This window comes from Delphinapterus leucas, chromosome 14, assembly GCF_059928025.1.
Source record: "Delphinapterus leucas isolate spDelLeu-1000000601 "Yukka" chromosome 14, BTC_Dleu_Yukka2, whole genome shotgun sequence".
NCBI lineage: Eukaryota > Metazoa > Chordata > Mammalia > Artiodactyla > Monodontidae > Delphinapterus > Delphinapterus leucas.
The window spans coordinates 40543440-40570072 of record NC_143142.1 but is presented as its reverse complement, the minus strand read 5'-3'; the positions used below and the strand labels follow the sequence as shown (position 1 = coordinate 40570072).

Genomic DNA, 26633 nt, shown 5'->3' with positions numbered 1-26633 from the left:
GAAATTGGGGGATGCAGAAGAGGAAGCACTCAGGAGACATGAGGGAAATGCCAGTTCCATGGAAGCCAAAGTAAGAGAGTAAGTGCAGAGCTAAAGGGGTAGGATGTTATTGGTGTTACGAGCATCTTAGACTGAAGAAGATAAACACTGAGAAAAGGCTGTGGAATTCAGTGACACAGTGCCCAGTGGTCCTTTCTGAAAGAGGAGTTTTCACTGGGTAGTTGAGCGAAGGCTAGGTTAGGGGCTAAGGACTGAGTAGGAAATGAGGAGGCTGAGGCAGCATTACTTACCTGCTTCTTTGCAATGTGTAAGAACAGAGGTAGCTCCATGGCCAAGTGGAAGATTTTTTAGGCACGTGGAATTTAAGTATGTTTGAAGTTAAGGAGGACCAAGGCAGTAGAAAAAGAGCTTGATTTCATTGTGACACTTAGAAATGTAATTTTTAAAAAGGTAATGTTTTGGGGGATAGCAAAAAAAGTAGGAACATATTTGAGAAACGAGCTTTAGGTTTTTTAATGGAGGCAATTATAAACACAGCTGAAGGATGTAAAAGAAGACCTAAAAAATGGAGAACCCTCCGTGTTTTTGGTGGAGAAAGGCCTCAACATTGAAAAGCTAACAGTTCTCCTCAAATTAATTTATAATTCAAAGCAGTCCCAGCCAGAATCCTCAAAAGGTTTTCATAGAACTTGACTAGCTGATTCTAAATTTATACAGAAAAGTCGAGCACAGAGAATTTTAAAGGGGGAGAGAAGCCGTGAGGGCTTGCCCTTGCTGGATAAAAGGACCAATTATGAATCTCTGGTAAGTAAAGTATTCGTTTCTTCAACAAATATTTGAGTGCTTATGTGCCAGATACTACTCCAGGGACTAGGGACCTAGAACAGTGAAGAAAAAAAAAACAACCAGGCAAGTTCCTGCTTTCATGGAGCCTGCATCCTAATAAGGTAAGGCCAATAAAATGCAAATAGAAAAGCAGGTATTTAATATGTCAGATGTGATAAGTGCTCTGAGAGGGGAAAAGGCAGGGAAATGGCATCCGGAGTGTGTTGCATGTATAGAGGGCTCCTTCTTTGTATGGGGTGGCGAAGCTTCTCTGTTAGGATGGCAATTAAAACTTGAAGTGAGGGGGCAAGCCATGTCAATATCTGGGAGACGAGCTTGGTTCTAGGCAGAGGAAGCAGGTGAGAGTGTGCGTGATGTGTCAGGAAAAGCAAGGAGGCCAGGAAGTCCAGAGCAGAGTGAGAGAAGGAGAGTGGTCGGAGGAGGGGGTTAGAGAGGCAGTGGGAACTGGATCATGAAAGGCCTTTCAGGTTATTTTAAGAATTTTGGCTTTTACTCTGAGAGATGGGAAGATGCAGGAGGGTTTAGAATGGAGCAGTGATGCGATCTGACCTATGTTATGAAAAATGATCCCTCTGGTTGCCGTGAGGAGACTAGACCCTAGGTGGGCAGGGAGGATAGCTGTTGAGAGGCTGTTGGGATAATCGGGGTGAGAGGTAATATTGGCTTGGATCAGGATAGTGGCAATAAAAGTGGTAGTAAGTGGTTGGATTTTTTTTTTTTTTTTACATATTTTGAAGGTAGAGTGGTTTGGATTTTCTGATGGCTTGATTGTGAGGTATGAAAGAAAGGAGTCAAGGATGACTTTCCAGTGTTGGAACTGAGGACCTGAAAGAATGGAATTTCCAATTCATGAGAAGGAGAAGACTGCAGGAGGGGCAGGTTAGCAGTTGCTGAGAATTAGGGGCTTGGTTTTTAAGACATTAAGAATTTGAAATACTATACAATCCAAATGATAGAGTTGGAAGTAGAAGTTTGAGTTTAGGGGAGAGGTCTGGGTGGAGATACAAATTTGGGAATAAGTAGTGTATACTGTAGAGTTATTTAAAGTCATGGAATGTATAAAATCACTTAGCAAGATCTTGAACTGGTATTGGTTCAGGGTAGGTGAACAGTTTAGAAATTAAAACATGTACACATGGGAACTTAGTAGATGACAAAAGTGGCATGATAGGTGGATGAGGAAAGAATCTAGTAATTAGCTGTCCGTATAGTCAGGTAATTTTAGATACCCATTTCATAGTGGATACTAAATTCCAGGTAGTTTAAAGACCTATACGTGCAATACAAACTTCAAACATCAGGAGAGGCTTCTGCTTTTGGCCATAATAGAGTTACAGGGACCTGATTTATCTCCCTTTCTCCACACCTGTTAACATTGTATTGGAAGACCTAGCCAGTGCAACAGAGCAAGAAAAAGAAATAGAAGACATTCAGACTGAAAAAGAATTCTTATTCTTCTGATCATCCAGGTAAAAAAATTCTAAGAAATTTACAACAACCTGGTAGAACTAATTAGTGAGCTAGTTCAACATACAAAAATCAGTTATATTTCTGTATACTAATCAGAAGTAGAAAATGGAAAAGCATATTATTTATAATGGCATTAAAATTTCATGAAATACTTGGGAATAAACTTGATAAGAGCTGTGTAAGACTTGTACACATTGAACATTGGTGAGAGAAATTTAAGAATATCAATATGGGGAAGGGTACTATTTTCAGGGATCAGAAGACTTGACATTGTTGTCAGTTTTCTCCAAGTAGATGTAGCAATTCAGTGCAATCCCAGTCAAAGTTCCAGCAGGCCTTTTTGTAGAAAATGACAAATTGATGACAAATTTTATTTGGAAATGGAAAAGACCTAGTATACCCAAAACAACTTTGGAAAAGGATTCTCTAGAGAAACAGAACCAATTATATATATAGAGAGAGAGAGAGAGAAAGAGAGAGAGACAGAGACAGAGAGAGACAGAGAGATTGATTCTCTGGGCAGCCAGAGGCCAGAGAACCAGGAGATCCAGTGTTCCGAGGGCAGAAAGAGATGGATTTCCCAGCTCAAGAAGAGAGAGAATTTGTCCTTTCTCTACCTTTTTGTTCTATTCAGGCCCTCAGTGGATTGGATGATGCTACCCACATTGGTGAGTTCAGATCTTTACTCAGTGTACTGATTCAAATGCTAATCTCACCCAGAAACACCCTCACAGACACACCCAGAAATGTTACTATTATTTACTATCTAGGTATCCCTTAGCCTAGTCACTGTGGTAAGGGTAGATATATAGGTCTATGGAACAGGAGAGAGTCCAGAAATATATAAATATATTTACACACAATTGATTTTTGTCAAAGGTGTCAAAGGCAATCAGTGAGGAAAGGATAAAATTGTCAACAGATGACACTGAAAAAGTTGGATTGCTATATTCAAAACAACATGTGTAAAAATTAGATCTAGATGGGTCACAGAAATGAACATAAGAGTTAAAACCATAAAACTCTAGAAGAAAATACAGGAGAAAATCTTAGTTACCTTGGGTTTTGCAAAGATTTCTTAAATATGACACAAAAGATGAGTGATAAAATATTGATAAATTGGACTTTGTCAAAATTAGAAAGTTTTTCTGTTCAGTAAGCACTGTTATGAAAATGCAAGCTATTTTATGGGAGGAAATATTGGCAAAACATGTACAAGAATGCACCTGTATCTAGGATATATACAGAACCCTTATAACTCTAATAGGAAGATAAACAACCCAATTCTAAAAAGGTTCAGGCACTTCAAAGATATACAGATGGCAAAAAACACATGACTATAGGCTCTACATGGAGGTATAAAACCTAAATTAAAATTCCTTTACATGAAAAATATGCATTTACATAAATGCAAGGAGTATGTACTATGATGTTTATTTCAGCTCTATTTAAAATAGTAAAAAAGAATCATGATTACCTTTGAAAGTTAGTAGCAATTTACAGAATGATTTAACATTGAGGGGTAAACTTCTAAAAGTAATGGAAGGTGGGTACAGATATCTGGAAGGTTCAACATTCCTGTTTAAGATGTTATAGTGTTCTTGATAAAAGTCAAGATGGTGCTTTCTGAAAAAGTGTAATTTTTTAAATCATAAGAGTAATAGTATCTGCACTTTAGGAAGTTTTAAAAATACAGAAAAAAGCATAAATTACTCCAATACAATCTCTGGTACTTTGGCATATTATATACCCTTTGAATCTATTTTCATACCTCTTTTAGAGCATTTTTTAAAATTGCAAAACAAATGCTTTTTTTTTTATGGCCAAAGTGAGGAAAATGAAGGTACCAAAAAAGTACAATCACCTATACCCAAACATCTAAAGATTTAGTTTTTAGTTGTTTTAGTTGTTGTTCTGTTGTGGACTAGATTTTTTTTAAGTTTTCTTAAAACTTAAGAAAACCTGCATGCCACAACTAGAGAGAAGCCCATGCATCACAATGAAAGATCCTGCATGCCTCAATAAAGATCCGCGTGCCGTACAAACATGGCTGCTAGGGCCTTCCCCTGGGGGGTGTGAAAAGGGCAGAGGATGCTCAGAGAATGGTGAAGGAGTATGGGCCGGCAAGCACCTAAGAAAGTATCTACCATTCCTTTTAGTTTATGGCTTGTAAATAGAGTTGACATATTAAAATCCTGCTCTTTATTAAATGGCAACAGTTTTCCATGTCGTTACAGGAAGCATAGTCTTCATGGCTCACCTTCTGCATAGTATTTCATGTGGATGTAATATAATCCGCTCCACACCCACAAACCTTCAGTGATAAGGACAATAATAATTTCTATACTTTTTATGACTGAATTTTCCTAGTCTTTTTAAACAAGGATGTTTTAAATTTTTTATATATAAATTTATTTAATTTTGGCTGCATTGGGCCTTCCTTGCTGCGCATCGGCTTCCTGTAGTTGTGGCAAGCAGGGGCTGCTCTTCATTGTGGTGCACGGGCTTCTCATTGCAGTGGCTTCTCTTGTTGTAGAGCACGGGCTCTAGGTGCACGAGCTTCAATAGTTGTGGCTCGCGGGCTCAGTAGTTGTGGCGCCCGGGCCTAGTTGCTCTACGGCATGTGGGATCTTCCCAGACCAGGGATCGAACCCGTGTCGTGTCGCCTGCATTGGCAGGCGGATTCTTAACCACTGCACCACCAGGGAAGCCCTGTTTTAAATTTTTAGTCAAACTTGTTGATGCTCTTCTTTGATTTCTTCTAACACTTCTAAGCTTAGGTAGAGCTTTGGTAAATACTCGATTCTGTTTTCTCCTGGTGTGTCTATATCACATTCATTCAGCAAATACTGAGCCTCTGCTGTGTGCCAGGCACTGTCGCAGGTACTGGCGACCCAACAGCGAACAAAATCCGACTGTCCCCATACTTGTGTTCTGGTGGGAGGAGATAGACAAAGCATAAATACACATACAGTGTTGGACAGTGAGGTGAGGAAAAATAAAATAGGCTAAAGGGGATAGAGGGCGATTCAGTGGGGAGGGAGGCTTTTGTTTTGGAAAGGGTGGAAGGGAAGGGAAGCCCGCTCTGAAGTGACTGTGAGCAAAGAGCCACATGAGGAAGGAAGTGAGCTGTGGTGAAGGATTCTGGCAGAAGATCCAGTGAAAGCAAAGGTGAAGCAAGTGTAAAGGCTCTGGGGTAGGAGGGCACTTGGCATATTTGAAGAAGGAAGCTGCTGGGTTGCCTAGAGCAGGCTTCTCAGGGACACAGGTAACGTCATAAGGCAGCCAGAGGCCCAGCCCTGTTGGTCGGTGTCGAGGGTTTTGAGCAGGAAAGGTGACATGAGAGTGTATATTAGGATGGGAAACTCTCAAATTGCTAATCACTTATCCTTGCACCCTTTATCAAGCAGCCTTTCCTTTTCCTTTGTTTTGTTATGCCTTTCTCATACTCTTGAAGAATTTACTTTTTTTGTGTGTTTTCTGTGCTCTTTTATTGCCTCAGCTGTCCCTTCACCAGCAGTGCACTTTTTTTTTAACATCTTTATTGGAGTATAATTGCTTTACAATGGTGTGTTAGTTTCTGCTTTGTAACAAAGTGAATCAGTTATACATATACATATGTTCCCATATCTCTTCCCTCTTGCGTCTCCCTCCCTCCCACCTTCCCTATCCCACCCCTCTAGGTGCACAAAGCACCGAGCTGATCTCCCTGTGCTATGTGGCTGCTTCCCACTAGCTAAGTGTCCATCAGCAGATGAATGGATAAAGAAGATGTGGCACATATATACAATGGAATATTACTCAGCCATAAAAAGAAGCGGTGCACTTTTAATGGTTGTTTTTGTAAGACTTTAATAGCTGATGGTGTTTCCCCTTACTATTCTTTTTTGAGTATTTTCCTTGACTATTTGTTTTTCCAAATGGCATTTAAAATAATTATTATTTAAAATAATTTTCTTAGGTTCTTAGTAAAAATGCTGTTGACATCTAATTGAGATTGTGTTCTACGTAAATTATTTGAGAAGTGTTGACATTTAGATTTCATTTTCCCATTAAGGGACAAATCTGTATCAGGCAAAAATTTAAATATAGGATCCTTCCCGTTTTTTACTTTATTTTGTTGTGGTTGATAAGAGATGTAGTGCGATTTTGAAACAACTGGTTATGTTGCCTATCCCGGTAAGGGGGCTATTTCATTCAGTTCTAAAAGCACTTTATTAAATTCTCACTGTGTGCCAGGCACTGTGGGCATTGAATCCAGCAGTGAGGGCTCTGTGTAGGACTTCAGCTAGTTGGCAGGAGTTCAGAATTTATTTTTGGTGTTAGGACAGAATTCTGTGAAAGAAATCACATTGTCTTTCTCCTTTCTGCCTAAAAGTGCCCTGCAGATAGAGTAGAAATAACAAGTTGGCAGACCTTTTCATAAGACATCCTCCTGTTGGCTAGCTAGAAAACCTAAAGTGATTATCAGTTGCTCAGTTAACATTTTAAAAAGTTTTTTCCCCACTGAAAGAGTAATATATGACCAGTTCAAGTTTTACCTGTAGCAATCTGATAAATCTACCTCTAAAGTCAATCTCAAAGCCACATAGTTACTAGTGTCTCCATTTTACTGCTAACTCTCTAGTTCAAGCCACCAGTATCTTTCTTGTTTTTTTAAATTAATTTTTATTGGAGTATAGTTGATTTACAATGTTTTAGTTTCAGGTGTACAGCAAAGTGAATCAGTTGTACATATATCCACTCTTTAGATTCTTTCCCCATATAGGTCATTACAGAGTATCGAGTAGAGTTCCCTGTGCTATACAGTAGGTCCCTATTAGTTTTCTATATTTTATATAGAACTGTGTGTATATTAATCCCAATCTCCCAATTTATACACCCCCTCCCTTTCCCTCTTGGTAACCATAAGTTTGTTTTCTACATCTGTGACTCTATTTCTGTTTTGTAAATAAGTTCATTTGCATTATTTTTTTAGATTCCACATATAAGCGATATCATATGATATTTGTCTTTCTTGGACTTACTTCACTCAGGATGACAATCTCCAGGTCCATCCATGTCACTGCAGATGGCATTATTTCATTCTTTTTTATGGCTGAGTAATATTCCATTGTATATACGTACCACATCTTCTTTTCCCATTCCTCTGTCGGTGGACATTTAGGTTGCTTCCACATCTTGGCTATTGTAAATAGTGCTGCAGTGAACATTGTGGTACATGTATCCTTTCGAATTATGGTTTTCTCTGGATATATGCCCGAGTGGGATTGCTGGATCATATGGTAGCTCTTTTAGTTTTTTTAGAAAACAATTATGGTAGTCTTTTTAGTTGGTTTTTTTTTTTTTTTTTTGTGGTACGCGGGCCTCTCACTGTTGTGGCCTCTTCCGTTGCAGAGCACAGGCTCTGGACACGCAGGCTCAGCAGCCATGGCTCACGGGCCCAGCCGCTCCACGGCATGTGGGATCTTTCCGGACCGGGGCATGAACCCATGTCCCCTGCATCGGCAGGTGGACTCTCAACCACTGTGCCACCAGGGAAGCCTTCTTTTTAGTTTTTTAAGGAACCTCCATACTGTTCTCCATAGTGGCTCTACCAATTTACATTCCCACCAACAGTGTAGGAGGGTTTCCTTTTCTCCACACCCTCTCCAGCATTTATTGTTTGTAGATTATTTGGTGATGGCTACTCTGACTGGTGTGAGATAATACCTCATTGTAGTTTTGATTTGTATTTCTCTAGTAATTAGTGATGTTGAGCATCTTTTCATGTGCCTCTTAGCCATCTGTATGTCTTCTTTGGAGAAATGTCTGTTTAGGTCTTCTTCCCATTTTTTGATTGGGTTGTTTGTTTTTTGATATTGAGCTGCATGTGCTGTTTGTATATCACCAGTATCTTTCACCTGGACCTTTGCTATTGCTTTGTAACTTGTATCCCTTCTTTTCTCTTGCCCACATTTACAGGGTTTTTCCATACAGTAGCTGCAGTGATCTTTTTTTTTTTTTACTTTTTATTACTAAAATTATCAAAGCTTACTAAATAGAATAGTATAATTGATGTACTCCTCACCCTCTTTCAGGAATTGTCAGTAATGGCCACTCCCCCTATGTCATCTTATTTTGGCTATAAATCTTTAAGTACATTTGTATAAGGTCTCCTTTTAAGAAAAACACCATAACCATGTGATAGTTGCACAACTCTGTGAATATTCCAAAAACCACTGAATTGTACACTTTACATGAGTAAATTGTGTGGTGTGTGAATTCTCTCTCAGTAGAGCTATTTAAAGAAATAGCCACGGGCTTCCCTGGTGGCGCAGTGGTTGAGAGTCCGCCTGCCGATGCAGGGGACACGGGTTCGTGCCCCGGTCCGGGAAGATCCCACATGCCGCGGAGCGGATGGGCCCGTGAGCCATGGCCGCTGAGCCTGCGCGTCCGGAGCCTGTGCTCCGCAACGGGAGAGGCCACAGCAGTGAGAGGCCCGCGTACCGCAAAAAAAAAAAAAAAAAAAAGAAATAGCCACAATGGCATTATCCTATTAATAATTTTATAATTTCTCAAAATCGTCAAACAGCCAAAGTTCACATTTCCCCAGATGTTCTGATTAAGTTCTTTTAACACTTCGACAGAGTTTGAAACATAAGTCAGGTCAGGCTACTCTTTAACCTAAAACCTTTCAGTGGCTTTCCGTCGTATTTAGAATAAAACCCAAACTCCTTGTACTGGTTCACAAAGGTCTGACCCACAGAGGCCTTGTATGATGTGCCTTCTTTCTTCCTTTGCCTTTCTCTCTTGCCTACCTAATTGTTGCTATCTCAGGGCCTTTGCATCAGCTGTTCCCTCTGCTTGCAGTGCCCTTCCCCTGTATTCTCACAAGGCTGGATCCTTCCTTTCAGCTTAAACATCCCTCCCTCAGAGAGAGGCTTTCCTCGATCAGTCCCCCAGTCTCCAATCTAAAGTGGTATTCCAGTCATTCTCTCAGAACATTCCCTTAAAAATGTTGGCATACCATGGTTTATTTGCTGTATCCTTTTTTTATTAAGTTGTGTCTTTCCCTTTTTCTACACCTCCCCCCACCTAATTTTTTGAGTCATGTTCACTACTGAATCCCCAGTACCTAAAATATTAATTGGCACATAATAGACTCTCATTAGGAGATAGTTTTACAAGAAATTGTCCAACACTTACCAGGTATTTATAAAAAGGTTATTTGATAGAATGTTATCACCTTACTGCATAAATAGAGTTCCAGAGTGCCAGTCTGATATGTTATCATGAAAGGGCTGGGTTTTTTGTTTCAAATTTGTATGTGTAGCTTTTGTTTCTCTAGTAATTAGAAGCTCTTTGAGGTTATGAGACGATTATTCTTTTAGTTTGCATCCTTCATATAGTGTCCTGCTCACTTCAGAAGTCACTTCGGTAAATAACTTACAAACAAATTGCATTTTTGTTGTTTGGAAAAACGTAGAGTGCTTGCATGCGTAGGCTTGAGAAAGTTACCGTGACACCTTGCTGGGTTCATCCTCAGTTACCGCTTTTCCTTTGTCCTCAATTGTGGACCATCACACGTTACTCTGTGAGTTGTCTCTGCTACCTGTTCTCCAGTGAGGTAGTTGAAGAGCAGCTGTGGTGGCTGAATAATACTCCCCCAGTGATGTGATTAGTTAAGTATCTTGAGATACCGAGATAATCTTGAATTCTCTAGGTGGGCCCAGTGTAATCACAAGGGTCCTTCCTTTTGGGGGAGGAGGCAGGAGGATCAGAATATTGAGGGAGAAAAATGTGGGCATGGAAGCAGAGGTTGGAATGATGCACTTTGAAGATGGAGGGAGGGACCACGAATCAAGGGGATGTAGGGGACCTCTGGAAAAGGCAAGGGAACAGGTTCTCCTCAAGAGCCTCCAGAGGAAGGCAGCCCTGCCAACACCTTGGTTATTAGCCCAGTGAAACTGACTGTAGATTTCTGACCTCCCGAACTGTAAGAGAATAATTTGTATTGTTTTAAACCAGTAAGTATGTTGTAATTTGTTACAACAGCCATAGGAAACTGATACAGTGGCTTAAGGCACGAAAGCTTGAAAGATCACAAAACCTGTACAGAGTGTTCAAAGTTTAGTTTGATTTGCTGGCTTAATAGTTACTGAAAAGGATGCTGTAAAGAATTGAGATGGCAGCTTCAGGTCGGTGATTTGGGGTGTAGTTGATGGAATAATGAAAGAATATTATGTGCTACAATACAAGCATCAATTTTAGTGTAGAATTAAGCTCTTGATGGCTTTTTTCCTTGTATTTTGCACAGATCAGAAACCTCTTGATCTTGCCCAGGGTGCTGAAATGAAACACGTTCTTGTTGGTAATAAGGTATGTATGTGGTAATGGATTACATTTATATAATGTAGAAAAAAATTTTGAATTCTTGAAATACATAGATGCGTTTTTAATGAAAACATGTTCTTCCGATAGGTCATCTACAAAGCATTGAAACGATACGAAGGCCCTCTCTGGAAGGTAGGTTGGGATGGTTTTTTAATTATAAAACTGGAAAAAAAAGATTCTCAGGTGCTCTCTTGTTAAAACTCTTTTTCATTCTTTTCTGAAGTATATGTGATTTAATAATTATTCGATCTTATCATGTAAGCCATTTTTATACTGCTGGACTTTATTAGGCATCCAGCAATTGTAGCAGTTAACTGTTGGTCTAACACTTGTAGGTGACCAAGTTTGTACAGAGAAGAGTGGAGGAATTTTTTTTTTCTTACTTAAGCATAGAGTTACCGTATCATCTTTGTTATGAACATTGATCCATGGAGGACTCAGGAGGAATTTAATATTTGAATTGTCACAGAGCACACATATAAAACCTTTCTGGTTCTGAAAATTTATTTGCTTTTTGGAGTTCAGCTATTTTCTAGAATTAACTATTTTGGAGCATATAGTTTCTTCTGCATTTGCAGCTGCTCCTTCTATATATTTATGTACATGTATGCTTATATTGTATAAAATTTAGGATAATTCTCTTTATTTAGAAACTCAGGCCTTTGAGGAAACTGTCTCTGAAGCTCACAACTGATATATTTCCTGTAAATATCCTTGCGCAGTATTGTCAGAACTTATAAACTGTGTTCATCGTTGATCTTACCAATATGGCATTTCTTCTGTTCCTGTCACCCTGTAGTAGTATGTTTTCATTTCTGCACCCAGTTCCTCGGTTCATGTTTGTTCATTTTTGAGTGTGCAGTGGTACTGTCCGGCTGAAAGGCTCAGATAGAACTGTCATAACTTAATTACTTTTTATCAGTCAAGTATTTGAATCTAGATGTATCAACTTGGAAAAATCTTTGTTGTTTTCCCCTTAGAGTTCAAGATTTTTTGGCTGGAGATTATTCTGGGTAGTGTTAGAACATGGAGTCCTTTCATGGTATAGGAAACAGTAAGTATTATGATCCTAATACTTGTTGAATTTCAGCATCTAAATTTTGAATGATTAAAAGTTTTCACTAATCTCTTTTCCTTTTGCCTTGATAATTTATATTTATTTTGAAGGCCCGATGCAGTCCATAATATTTATCGCCAGGGATGCAAACATCTAACTCAAGCAGTATGCACGGTAGGATGACACATGCATCTTTTGCTTAAACTGTGAAATCAGTCCTGCAAGTGATTGCCCTAAATCATTGGTATAAGCTGCCTTGTAAAATCTTAGGGTAGAAAGCACTTGTGCAGTTGAGTTGGCCCTCCGTATCTGCGAGTTCTGCATCTGCTAATTCAACCAACTGTGGATCAAAACTATATAGGAAAAGGAATTCCAGAAAGTTCCAAAAAGTAAAATTTGAATTTGCCGTGCACCAGCAACTATTTACATAGCATTTACATTGTATTAGATATTATAAGTAATCTAGAGATGATTTAAAGTAAGCAGGAGGATGTGCATAGATTGTATGCAAATACTATGCCATTTTATATAAGGACTTCGTGCTTCCATGGATTTTGGTATCCTTCAGGTGTCCTGGAACCAATTCCCCCACAGATACCGAGGGATGACTGTATATGTTTTTATTTGAGAACAAGTAAAGTTGTGGAATTCCATTTAAAAAATATAATCAAGTTAAAAAAAATCTCTACATATTGTGGAATAAGAGATGCATGTTCCAAAAACATTTATACAGAACTTTTACCATTTTGTATGTGTATGTATATATGTATGTATGTGTATATATTCACACATAATGTATGCATATACGTATCTACATATATATGTGTAGGTGTGCGTGTATTTGTACATGGGTAAATCTGGAAAATGGAAATTTTTCTGGTGGTAAAATTTAAAGCCTATATCAAAATTGGGATTTTTAGGTTCTCCATGTTCACTTCTGGCTGCTTTGCTTTTACCAGCCAGGAGAAAGAATTTTTCCTCCTTTGAGATTAGCCTAAGACTGGAGCCTAGACGTACTTTTCTGCTTGCTGCTTCAAGTTCTTTAGGGTTGTCAACATGCCACGGCAGTGCACCCTCTCTTTGGACCACAGCCCCTGCCTTTCCGTGTGAACTCCCGGAGGACCAGCAGCGTCGCCCTTGGGCCGTCACAGGCTCAGTCACCTGCCCCTGCCCTCAGGCCTCCTTACACATGCTGGTCCCTTAGTGTCCTCACTCCCCTTCCTCCCTTCGCATGAGACCAGAGGGCCAGGGAACCACTCTCTAGTCTTAGCCGTCTAATCTTCTCGTTTCTTCTGTTGGTGCAGTCCCGGCCATTCTCTTCTGTTCCAGCTTTTGATTCATTTATTTAACACTAAGGTTTGTCTATCTTAAAACAAAAAATTAAACAAGTTGCTCCCTCACCCTTTTAAAATTTCCCGATTTTTAACTTCTTTAGAATTGATAGCTTCTGCTGTGTTATGCTTCACCTTGTTTTATAACTTTTGCTTCTTGTATAAGTGTCTACTTAGAGGCTACATTTATGAATCCATATTGATACAAGGTAACAGGCATTCAGTGACTCCTATGAGGCAGGCTCTGTTCACTTTCTAGATTCTTAAGGTAGAAGCTTAGGTTATTGATTTGAGACTTTTTTTCTTTTCTAATATAGGTGTTTGCACCTATAAGTTTTGTTTAATTGTGGTAAAATACACATAACGTAAAACTTACCATCTTAACCATTTTTAAGTTCAGTAGCGTTAACTCTGTTCACTTTGTTGTACAGTAGGTCTCTAGAACTTTTTCATCTTGCAGAACTGAAACTCGATACTCATTGAATAGCGCCTCTCTATTTCCAGTACCTCACCCCACTGGCAACCACCATTCTACTTTCTGTTTCTATGCTTTTGACTACTTTAGATACCTCACATGAGTGGAATTGTACAGTATTTGTCTGGCTTATTTCACTTAGCATAATGTCCTCAAGGTTCATCCATGTTATAACATGTGACAGGATTTCTTTTTTTAAGGCTGAATAATATTCCATTGTTATGCATAGACCACATTTTCTTTATCCATTCCTCTATCAGTGGATGTTTTGAGTTGCTTCCGCCTTCCGGTCACTGTCAATAATGCTGCTGTAAACATGGGAGTGAAAATGTCTCACCAAGATCCTGCTTTCATTTCTTCTGGATATATATACCGAGACGTGGAATTGGTGGTCATATGGTAGTTCTATTTTTAATTTTTTAAGGAACTTCCATACTGTTTTCCATAACATCTGCGCCAGTTTACATTCATACCAGTAGTGCTCCAATTTCTCCACATCCTCACCACAACACTTTTTTTTCCTGTGGGTTTTGTTTGTTTGTTTGCCATTGTAATAGGTATGAGGTAGTATCTAATTGTGGTTTGATTTCCGTTTCCCTGATAACTGGTGATGTTGACCATTTTCATGTACTTATTGACCATTTGTATGTTGTTTTTGGAGAAATGGCTGTTTAAATCTCTTGCCCATTTTTTAATCAGTTTTTTTTTTTCTTGTTGGTGTTGAGTTGTAGGAGTTCTTTGTATATGCTGGATATTAATCCCTTATCAGATAATGTGATTTGTACATATTGTCTGCAGTTTCATGGGTTGTCTTTTCACTCTGCTGATAATGTCCATTGATGCATAGAAGTTTTTATTTTTTATATAGTCCAGTTTATGTTTTTTCTTTTGTCACTTGCGCTGTTGTATCACATCCAGGAAACCACTGCCAAGTCCAATGCCATGAAGCTTTCTTCCCAAGTTTTCTTACAAGAGTTTTATAGTTTTAGCTCTGACACTGAGGCATCGGTTTCTCCTGAGGCCTTTCTCCTTGGCTTGCAGGTGGCAGCCTCCTTGCTTTGTCCTCACATGACTTTTTGTCTGTGTGCAGGCATCCCTGCTTTCTCTTCCTCTCCTTGTAAGGACAGCAGCCATACTGGATTAGAGTTCCACTGATATGATCTCATTTTACCTTAATTACCTCTTATAAAAGCCCTATCTCCAAATGTAGTTTCATTGGGGATTAGGGCTTGAACATAAGAAGCCCTTAATCTGGTTGAGTAAGTTCTTTTCCTTTCCTAGTTTACTGAGATTCCTTATTATGAAAATCTGTTGAATTTTATTAAATGTTATTTTCCATGTTACTGAAATGATCATATGGTTTTACTCATTCTATTAATATGATTAGTTGTATTGATAGACTTTAGGGTGTTAAAGTCAATCTTATTGCTGGGACAAATCCCAGTTGGTTATGATAAATTACCATTTTAATATATTGTTCGTTAATATTTTGTTAAGAATTTTTGCTTTTTTGTTCATGCTGGATATTGGTTTATATTTCTTCTTTGATATTTTGTCTGGTTTCATATAATGAATTGGAAAATGTTCCTTTTCAGTTTTCTAGGAGAGTTTGTATAGGATTAGGTTACTGCTGCCTTACATGCTTGATAGAATTCACCTGTGAAGTCACATGGGCCAGGAGGTTTTTAGTGCGGGGGTGGGGGAGGATTGTAGTTACAAATTTAATTTCTTCCGTTGCTATAGGGCTATTCACATTTTCTGTTTCTTTTTCGGTTGGTGTTTGTAATTTTTGCCTTTCAAGAAAGTTGTCCATTTTCTTCTGGGTTATAAAACTTAGGGTTAGTAATATTCCCGTATTGTGTTTTTAATGTCTGTGTGGTAGGTAGTGTTATATGGTCTTTTACTTTTTATATTGGTAATTTGTGTTTTCCTTTTTTTTCTAGATCAGTCTGTCTAGCACTTTATCAGTTTTATTGATCCTTTCGAAGAACCAGTTCTTGATTTCATTGAAATATTTATCTTGTTTTTGCTATTTCATTGATTTTTTAATTCATTTAAAATAATTTCTCCATGTGTTGGGCTTGCTTTGCTCTTTTATAGTTTCTTAAGGTTGAAGCTTAGATTATTCAAATTATCATCCAGTTCAAAATATTTTCTAATTCCTATTATGATTTCTTCTTTGAACCAGTGAATGTTTAGAAGTGTGTTGTTAAATTTCCAAATAATTGGGGTTTTCCTAATTACTGTGCTTTTGATTTATAATGTAATTCCATTTTGGTCATTGAACATTTTCGATATGATTTCCGTCTTGTCAAATTTATTGAGACTTGCTTGATGACTACATATGGATTATCCTAGAGAATGCACTGGAAAATAATGTGTATTTTGCTATTGTTGGGGGTCATGTCCTATAAACATTCAGTCATGATGGTTGATAGTGTTGTTCAGATCTTCTGTGTCTTTGCTGCCTTTTTTTTTTTCTAATTGTATCAATTGCTGAGAGAAGGGTGTTTAAATCTCCAACTATACTTGTAGAATTATGTATTTCTCACTCTGTTACTGATCACATACATATTTATGATTGTTGTCTTCCTGATTAATTAACCCTTTTAGCATTATGTGGTGGTCCTCTTTATCTCCTGTAATAATGCATTTTGTTTTGAAATCTATTTTGCTTGATATTAATATAACCACTCAGGCTTTCTTATGGTTACTGTTTGCATAGTATCTCTTTTTCTATCTAGTTACTTTCAACCTAGCTGTATCTTTATATTTATCTTCTGTCTCTTGTAGATAGTATATATTTGGGTTCCTATTAACCATTCTGACATTTTTTGCCTTTTAATTAGATTTCTTTTGAGAATGTGGTCCACTTTTTTACTTCATATGTCAAGTAATTTTGGATTGTATCCTTAACGTTAAGTTCTGGAGACCCTGGATTCTTTATTTTTCTCCATTAAATGTGATTTCCGTTGTTTTAGGTCATTTTCTTGGCTGGGTTTGTGCTGTAAACTCTGTTTCTTGGATGGCAGCTCTGGTCTGTATTTCAGTGACTGCTTGGAATCTATTTTGTGCATCAGTAAGAGATGTGAAAAGACAGAGTTTGGGATTCCCATCTCTGTCTCTTTCCATTGGGTGACTCCCCTACTCTCTTTAGGATTTATGGCTGCCCAGCTCTGCTTTTTTAATTTCCAAAGACAGACTGTTGTCCAGGTTTGCTCTTGCTGCTGTCGTGTCACCCTCGGGGACTGTACTAGTTCCAGGTGAACAATCTTGGGGGTGGGAGCTTGCTCGCAAAGCTCCTCGTTTCCTTTCCTCCAAGGCAACTTGCTCTCCCATCGAGTCGGCCAGCTCTTGTTCACACTCCAGCTCTTCCTTTTCTACTCCTCATGCTTTTACACTCAGTTCAAACATTTTCTGTACTCAGCTCAAACAAAAGTTTCAGGAGAGTGGCGTGAATAAGAAATTGGAGTTCTTGTGTTTAAAGGACTTTATAGCCCAAGCCCAAGTGTTATATTTAATAGGATAAAAGGAAAACTACATACCTAGTGGACTATATATTAGTATTTACTGTGATTAAGAATATGAAAGCCAGATTTGATGTAGATAAGCTACAGTGCATTTGATACTCCCAATGTATCAATTTTTCTCAGTATTTTAAATGTTCACTCGGGTATTATCACGCTAATATTGTTAATTTTATGTATAGATAATTTTAGGGTTTTGTTTTATGGGCATGAATGATGTTGTCTTACTGACTTCTTTATATCCAAGGTAAAACCCACTGATAGCTGCCTCTTCTTTATTAAATGCTTCGATGACACTGTTCATGGCTTCAGGGTTCCTAAGAATAGCCTTCAGCAGACAAGAGAGGTAATTTTATGGTTTCGTTTATCTTTCATAAAACTTAACATTTAAGAACATGAAGAATGTAAGGTAGGCTCAATATTAACATCTAACATCTTGTTGATTGTACCTTTTTAACGGGAGTGATTATATGAAACTTTTGAAATTTGGCTTAGGAATTAATTCCTTATCAGCATGTACCTGCAGGTATTTTCTGTTCTTCTTCTTCTTTTTTTAAAAATTTTGCTTCTGTGAATGTAAGAGGCCCTTATTAGTTTTGGAAAAAAGCCTAAATGATTATTTAGTCTACCCCTGAATTTATAGGTGAGGAAAACTGAAGACTAAGATTGAAGTGACCTCTCAAGCTCATGCAGCTTGCAAGTAACAGAACCTGGCTCCAGCCCAGGTGTTCTGATTTATTACAGTGTAGACTCAGCCTTTCTTTGTGGTAAACTGAACAATAGCAGCAAGCAAGAAATTGGGATTGATGTGACGGAAATTCATTGTGTAGTTATTTAATGGAGACTCCATATCCCTTTAGATCAAAGCAATATTCGTAGACTTATCTTGTTTTTTATAAATTATGTAAGGGGTTAAAAGGATCTATTTTCCAGAGCGGTTAACTTTGGCCTTGCAGAGAACCCTAAACAATACAAAACGTGACTGTCCCAAAATTTCATAAAAGGGTAAGAATTGACCCTGAAAAATGCTGCAAGAAATGAGGTAGAAGTAAGATAGATATTTTTAGGGCAAACATTCCATCTTTTTGTGAAATCACTAATTTTTTAAGATATTTATTATTTATTTATCTATTTATTTTGGCTGCACCGGGTCTTCTTTGTGGCATGCGGGATCTTTAGATGCGGCATGCAGACTTCTTAGTTGTGGCACACAGACTTCTTAGTTGCAGCATGCATGCGGGATCTAGTTCCCTGACCCAGGATCCAACCCGTGCCCCCTGCATTGGGAGTGGGGAGTCTTACCCACTGGACCACCAGGGAAGTCCCACTAATTTTTTAAAAACATAGTTAAAGTTAAAGCATCAGAGTAATTGTTGGCTCTCTTAAAATGGTCTGAGTGTCTTGTGCTTATGGCAAGTTGGTAAATTGTTTCTGGATGCATCTTATATAGTAACTTATTCAACAGTGTTGAGAACTTATAATTCTAAGTGCAAGATTCTCCACCCATTGTTTAGTTTTTATAATGTGTTTCAGTATTAATATGAATGACTATGTAAACTTATAGATGGTATTTTTTTAAAGTATTGGGAAAATTTTTTATCCAGATGTGTCATGGACAAGAGACCTGCATCATTATTTTGTTGTTGGGAATTTTTTGTTTCGTTTTTTTGAGGCCGTAATATTTTTTTTTCTCCATGTTCATTTTATTCTTCCCAGATTGTTGTAATAATATCTGTTTTGAGTCAAAATGTGTTTTACTTTGATTTAAGTCCTTGTATTATTTCAGGACTGGCTGGAAGCAATAGAAGAGCATTCTGCTTACAGCACGCACTACTGTTCCCAGGACCAGTTGACTGATGATGAAGAGGAAGACGCAGTTTCTGCTGTAGACTTGAAGGAATCCTTAGAGGTAAATAGGAAAACCTGACCCGTATACCTAACTCTATCACTCAGGTTTTACCAAGAATTTTTTTTTTTTTTTTAAATATGAGGTTTTGAAATTAAGATTTCTCACAGCAGGAGAAGTAGTATTACTTTTCCAGTAATATTCTCTTGCTACTTACACTGTCTCTGTTACAGTAGTAATAACGATCAGATATCTTGGTAAATAGGCTCTAAAGATAGGCATGTGCCTACGTGTATCTTTTTTGGTTAAGATTTTTATGTTGTAATCAGATTGTCATTCTCTTTGAAAGCTGCCGCCCCTGGGGGGGCATGCATTGCTTGCCTTACTGCCCTTTATGACTTCACTGTATATTTCAGAGTTTAAATAACGCAACCATAGTGATACCTTTCCTGGTCTGTAGTTTCATTTAAAAGCGCCTGTAATCTGTAACTTCATTGATTAGAGGTAAGGTAAAGCATCAGTAATGAATGGAGAGGCCCTCATCAGTGCCTCATCCATAGAGAAATACCAACATAAGTAATTGAAGTGAAATAGGTATTTTTTTCTTGGCATCAGTTTTCTGGCTATACCTTTTAAATGAATGGGTTTGGAAGAATTAGAACTACTAAAGGATGATGTGTTTCAATCTGAATAATTATGTCAGAGCATATGACTTTGCTTACTAAATTTAATCTTTTTTTTTAACATCTTTATTAGAGTATAATTGCTTTACAATGGTATGTTAGTTTCTGCTGTATAACAGAGGGAATCAGCTATACATATACATGTATCCCCATATCCCCTCCCTCTTGGGTCTCCCTCCCACTCCTCTAGGTGGACACAAAGCACCGAGCTGATCTCTCAGTGCTGTGTGGCTGCTTCCCACTAGCTATCTATTTTACATTTGGTAATCTTTTTTTTTTTTTTTTTTTTTTTGCGGTACGCGGGCCTCTCACTGTTCTGGCCTCTCCCGCTGCGGAGCACAGGCTCAGCGGCCATGGCTCAGAAGCCTAGCCGCTCCGCGGCATGTGGGATCTTCCCGGACTGGGGCACAAACTCATGTCCCCTGCATCGGCAGGTGGACTCTCAACCACTGCGCCACCAGGGAAGCCCGGTAATCTTTTTTTTAATGAAATGAATTTATTGCAGGATTTGAATGTTTCTAAATCAACAACTTTAGTGAATTTAAGTTTGCTGATACCTAAGGAGTTTTATTAGGGACCTATAACCTTAAAGTAAGAAAGAGATTTTGACACTTTTTTCTTTTTTTTTTTTGCGGTACGCGGCCTTCTCACTGTTGTGGCCTCTCCCGTTGCGGAGCACAGGTTCCGGACGCGCAGGCTCAGCGGCCATGGCTCACGTGCCCATCCGCTCCGCGGCATGTGGGATCTTCCTGGACCGGGGCACAAACCCGTGTCCCCTGCATCGGCAGGCGGACTCTCAACCACTGCACCACCAGGGAAGCCCAAGATTTTGACACTTTTGATCCCTAATCTTAATTAATGATGGAACGTTAGAGAATTTGAGCCCTTCCATGTTTTGTTGAAGACATTCCCCAGTAGTTGACTGTAGCTTTACCAGCACTCCTTCTATTTTTAAGGCCGAATATGCTGACAGCTGTAAACATAATTTTCAGATCAGTGAACTTTGCAAAAGTCACATCTACCACAGCATCTAAATAACATTAAAACATTCAGGTAAATAAAGAAGGTTTAAATATCTCTGGCCAAGATCATGTTAAACAAGTAAAAAATAAAGCTGTGCTAAATATTTTAACTTCTGGTCAGGTTCCCTAAGTGAAAAGAAATCCTTCCCTGTTTATCCACCCTCAATATAAGGTAAATGATAAAACCTGGAAGGGCTTACAAAGCACAGCAATTTCTTTCCCAGGATTATGGTAGTTTTAAGACCTACTTAATGGAAGTTACAGGTAAAATAAAAGCATACTAACTTGCATATCATTAAAAAACTTCCTTGAAGAAATGTTCCTTCTTTAGTTCAGTTTTCACATTTTAGGGTTATCAGCCACAGCTGTACCTTTTATTTTATTCTTTATTTGAATATTGTGTTATTTAAAGCCCTGAGGTTTTTGCCTTCTAGATTTTATAGCACCTGAAGTCAGTCAGAGTTTCAGCCAGTGTTAAGTACTTGAGGTTTTGCAGGTTATACAGTTGTCTTTGTCCAACAGAATTTGAATGCTAATTCTGAGAATTCTGACTCTGTCTCAGTTTGTGGAGGTTGGTCAAAAATGAGAAAATCTGAAATGAACTTTGTATGTTTATGTGTAGCTTGTGGTAGCCTGGCTCCAAAATGCCCTCGATCCCTGGGTTCTTTGGTTGCAAGGAAACACTCAGACCAATTTGTGAAATAGACCTATTCTAGATGTCTATAGACTTTTAAAGGAAATGAGGAGCTTTAGGACTGGAATGTTCTGAAACTTCCTGAGTTAACATAAAATTAACCTCATTTCCTCAACATGCTTTTGGACGAGTAAGTAGATCTATAAGAAATTGGGGGAATGGGGGCATGTCCACACTGAAAAAATGACCGTGTTATATGATGCCTTTGGTCCCACTTAAACTCCACCTAAATGAGGGTCTCCAAAAACTTAAAACATTTTCTCTTAGCCTTCAGTCTGTCACTGCCTTGAGGTTAGGCCTACAGGGACGAAAGTGTAAGACAAATCATAGAAGTACTGGCCTTACACTTGTTGGCTTAATGGCAACTTGAAAATATTTCAGAAATAAAAATTGGAAGAGAAATTTAAGCAAGTATTGGTACAGAGCTTCACTGTCCAGTACGATAGCTATTAGATACATTTACATTTAAATGAACTGGAGTTAAATGAAAAACTCATTTCCTCATTTTAACTAGCCACATTTCAAGTGCTCAGTAGTTACATGTGGCTATCACCTTGGGCAGTGCAGATATAGAATGTTTTCATCATTGTAGAAAGTTCTGTTGGGTCAAGTTGGGGTAGGCTCTTAGCTTTGAGGGGGGCACTAGGAGAGTGGGGTTTTTCTTTGTTGACGACATCTTGGTTCTTACAGGCTCTGAACCGTACCCGTGTTAAAAGAAATAATGAGCCGGTGATGCTAACTTTAAACCAAATGAGAAAGTAATATCAGACTTTCCTGACTGAAGAAGAAATGATTTCTAATTAAAGTGAGTGTGCAGAAAGATGAGTGTACATCCACTCAAAGCCGATAGAGTGGTACACCCATACAAGAATCAGGCAGATTTATATATATATTGATATAGTTAAGATTTATAGCTAAGTGAAAGGGGCAGGGTGTTAAATGGTGTATCTAATATGCTTCTGCATGGCAAAAAGAAAGCAGGGATGCACACACACATTTGTATAGGTTAGATCATCCCAGGAAAGATGAGAAATTATTAGCAGTTGTTGCTTTGAGACTGGGAAAGGGGGAAAACAGGGACTCTAGGACTGACAAGTACGTGAGGGAGAGTTGCCTTTCTCCGTGTATTGTGTTTCGTTTTTCTTTCTGTTTTTTAACTTTGTGTAGGTAACTAATGCAAAATACAACATTAAGAAGATTACAAATCACCAGGTACCAAAAAGAATCAGTGTGGTGTGGACCGGCTTAGATTGAGGGAAGATGGAGTGTGGGGTTATCCTTGAAGTGGATTTGGCTGGAGTTAGGAAGATTTGGAGATGAGTATACAGGGCACCAGTACTCGCAATGCTGGCTGTTTTCTGCAGAGGAAAGTTATCAGGGTTTTACAACCATTATTTTTAAAGTTTAAATCAATATTTTTAAGGTACAATTTTTATATAATAAAATGAGGGCATTTTAGCATCTTCAGTGTGATGTGTTTTGACAAATACCCTGTGTAACCACCACTCCTGTCAAGGTGTAGAACATTTTGATCACCTCACAAAGCTCTCTGGTGCCCCTTGCAGACAGTGCCCTCCACGCCATCTCAGGCAGCTACTGATCTGCTCTGTCATCACAGGCATCGTCAGCTTTGCCCATTCTAGGATTCCATCTAACTGGAATCACATCATATGTGCTCTTTGGTGCCTATCATCTTTCACCTGCGATGTTGTGTGTATCATTAGTTTCTTTTTATTTCTGAGAAGGCAGTCTGCTTTGGTTTTTTTTTTTTTTTAAATTGAAGTATAGTTGATTTACAATGTTGTGTTTCTGGTGTACATCAAAGTGATTCAGTTATACATACACATACACTCTTTTTCTTCTTTTCCATCATGGTTTACTACAGGATATTGAATACAGTTGCCTGTGCTGTACAGTAGGACCTTGTTGTTTATTTTATATGTGGTAGTCTGTATCTGCTAATGCTTCGGTTCTTAATTAACCAAATGTGGATTGTCTGTATGTGGCAAATAGGCTGGAATTAATGACCTCTCTCTCCTACCCTCTCCACTCCTCCCTAGATGCCCACCCCCTTGATATACATTTTTGAACTTTCTCATATGTCAGGGTTGATAAGGTAGTTAAACATCAACTTAAACAAAACCAACAGCGGAAGTCTGGGTGGGCAGAAGTAGCTGCAGGAGACCGGTGTCCTGACTGTGGCCCGGCTACTCAACCTGGGTGCCTCTGACTCTCTGCAGCCCAGGTCTGTGGGTGTGCTCCTGCTCTTGGGCTCTGTGCCAGATAACCTGGATTTAAAATACTGTCTCACTTCGGGTATTAGAACACTGCTCGAGTGGGATCTCATTTATGTAGTGTACATAAAAATTAAAACCTAGGGAATTCCCTGGCAGTCCAGCGGTTAGGAGTCCACGCTTCCACTGCACAGGGGCACAGATTTGATCCTGGTCAGGGAACCAAGATCATCCCGCAAGCTGCACGGCATGGCGAAGAAAAAATAAAAAAATTAAAACCTGACATAAGGTGCATGGCATAGAAGTCAGTGAGACACCATGCTGGGATCTGCAAAGAATGTGTAAGCATTAACCTTCCTAATTAGAGTTTTAGGCTTTTGTAATATAACCAGTAGCTGCTACAAGGAAATGATAACAAATTGAAGAATGTGGTTTTAAAAAATTGTATTAATAACCCCTTTCTGGGTTTTTTGCATCAATTAAATGGCATTAATTGTTTAGAATAGACGACACACATTTGTACCCAACTATAAAACAGTATGTGTTGATCAGATCTCCTCCAGCTGACGTATTGTAACTCTTAAATAAATTATGGATCAAGGGAACTTTTTTCAGTAACTCTCAGATATGCCAAGGGAAGATGAATGTAATAGTGTTTCTTATCTTTAACGGTAACCACAGGAACTATGATGTTGATCCCAGATTCACAGTCTGCAAATGAAGCCAGTGCTTGCTTTTGTCACCCAGCTAACTTTCACCATAGGAGAAAAAATAGAAAACAGCAGCATTGGCGCACCGCGCACATGGGCAGGGGTATTAAATATGTATAGAGTGAAAATGACAATTTTCTATTAATAAATTATGAGTGGTAACATTTGTTTGCGCAGTGCATGTTTTCAGTGGTCCCCAGTTGACTTTTCTCCTGCTTTAAACGTGTATTTACAGGCTATGTCTGGAAAAATGATCCAGCATACAGGTTCTGTGGTGTTTCAAATTGCACAGTGTAGGTATACTCCCTCTCCCCCCCAAAAAAAGTGAATTGCATTTTTATGTTGTTGGAGCTCTCAAAATAGAGTAATGTACGTTTTAAAGAGAACATTGCTTGTCCCTAGTGTGGTACCACGAGTAATTCTGCTGTGGTTGAGCTGAGCTTCAGAAGCACTGAAAAATTTATAAGGTGAAAAGCATGCGTACCTATATCACCTTGGCACTTAGGTCTGATTTAGGGGGAGCAAAAGTGTTTGGGGGTTGAGTCAGTTGAGATGAGGGGTACCAAGTAGGGAAGATTCACAGGCTAAATGTATTACCCTACCTACAACAATGTGAACCTAATATTGGTAAGGTCAAGGTTCTCAGAATATTTTCTTATTGCCGTAACCAACCAACTTTACAATGATGATTTTCTTGCTTCTTATTCTTGCTTCTTAGTTTCCTTTAAAGGGAAACTAAATAAAACTAACTTCAAAATTACATTGTTAATGTAATAAATGGTTTTATCTGATTTTTTCATTTTGGACTTCCAAATCTATACTAAGATGGGACGCAACTTACATCATGAAACTCTGTATTTATGTTTTGCTTTTAGGGATCTAAATATGTAGAAATTTCAAATTACAAGGAAAAATGAATGCTGTCCCTTATTTTTACAAGCTTTTACATACTAAGAAGATGTCCTTATTGGTCTGATTATGTGAGGGCTGTGTGCACTTAGATTGCTGAACGAAAATCAGCTTGTGGTTTCCAAATGCTAGCACCATCTGGAGTTTTTAAGCAAAAGCAGTTTTTAAAATATATTCTTAATGGGTGCATTTTATAATTTCTCAATGAATGTAATCAAGGCTACTAAAAGTGTGAATAAATCAGAACTCTAACTCCTCAGATATATATTGTGTAATGAGTTATTAGAAGTAATACTGCAGTTGTATGGAACATGCTTGACCTATTGAATGTATTTAAAATTAGAGAGATTTATTTTTATTAATCTGTACGTGGTTAACTAATGGTTATATTCAGTTTCTAAGGCAATTTTCTCTCACCTTTTTCTCTCTGTTAGGAATATGTCTCAATTATTACAGTGTATCAACCTATGAAGTAGAAGTTTTGATGGAAACATTAAAGCATATGTACTGTAAAAATCCTTTACTAATTTAACTTTGTCGTCTTCTTTTTTCCTTTTCCAGAAAGCACAGATATGCCAGCAGAGACTAGACAGGGAAATTTCCAACTTTCTCAGACTGATTAAGGAGTGTGACGTGGCTAAAGGTAAAAAAGACACACCCCACACCCCACTCTTGAACACAACCCATTATCATAGATGTTCACCCTTTGGCTGACTATACAGTTTAGACAATTTTGGGGTTTGAATTCAGAATTGTATTTGAAAAAGTTAAAGTTAACCTTTTGGGGCTGTGAATTCGTTTTGGCTACGTAGTGAGACTGTTTATGAATCCCAGAAGACTTGGATTTTGTGGTCAAATTGTCTTGGGTTTGAATCCTTGTTCTGCCACTTATTAGTTGTTACTTTTGAGCAGAACATTTAATTTCTCTGAGCCTTGTTTTCCCTATCTATAAAATGAAGCGGTTGGTAGTCTTTTGCCATTCTGTGAATGTATGTGTGAATTCATCTAATTATTAATCTCCCTTTCAAAGGTCATTTTTTGTGCCTTTACTCTCCTTTAGTTATGAATTATCAGGAGTTAATTATAAATACTCCAAAAATCAAAATACAATGCAATACAAAATACAAAATCCCAATATAAAATCCAATACACAAATTAGGTTTTGAGAAAAAATTATTGATTACTTTATAAATTAAACAGTTATCATGTTCCTTAGACTTAAGAATCTTAACAGTTGCTTTAGACTTTAGCTGTGATGTGTTTATAAATAACTCCACTAAAATATAATCAGCTGAGTTGTCTGAGTTTATTAACTACTGATTTTAATCATGATCTAGTTTATGTGTGCCCAGGGAATGTGAAGAAATGTTAATATTAGAGTAAACTGAACATAAATGTTCTGTATCTGTCCAGGTATACCTTGGACATCCCTTTACTTCAGTTCAACAAACAC

At 38.1% G+C, this 26633-nt stretch overlaps 2 protein-coding genes across 15 annotated transcripts in view; one reads left to right on the top strand and one right to left on the bottom strand.

Annotated features, from left to right (window-relative positions):
• OSBPL1A (oxysterol binding protein like 1A) overlaps positions 1-26633 on the top strand; it is a 222665-nt gene that overhangs the window by 49650 nt on the left and 146382 nt on the right. For 9 of the 13 annotated variants that reach the window (XR_016387606.1, XM_022586847.3, XM_022586844.3 and 6 more), the window contains 7 exons: positions 10616-10677; positions 10780-10824; positions 11673-11746; positions 11860-11923; positions 17330-17428; positions 18869-18991; positions 25742-25823. Coding sequence is in view for 11 of the 13 variants with exons in the window: in XM_022586847.3 (XP_022442555.2) it covers positions 10616-10677; positions 10780-10824; positions 11673-11746; positions 11860-11923; positions 17330-17428; positions 18869-18991; positions 25742-25823 (549 nt within the window). In the remaining 2 variants the exon portion in view is untranslated. Of the gene's footprint in view, positions 1-2233; positions 2316-2935; positions 2985-10615; positions 10678-10779; positions 10825-11672; positions 11747-11859; positions 11924-17329; positions 17429-18868; positions 18992-22157; positions 23903-25741; positions 25824-26633 lie in introns of those variants that run through there. The other 4 variants (XM_022586852.2, XM_022586853.2, XM_089895003.1 and 1 more) reach the window with 4 other exon arrangements.
• The window catches only part of LOC149747612 (uncharacterized), a 58313-nt gene that overhangs the window by 6449 nt on the left and 25231 nt on the right, over positions 1-26633 (bottom strand). The window lies entirely within an intron of this gene.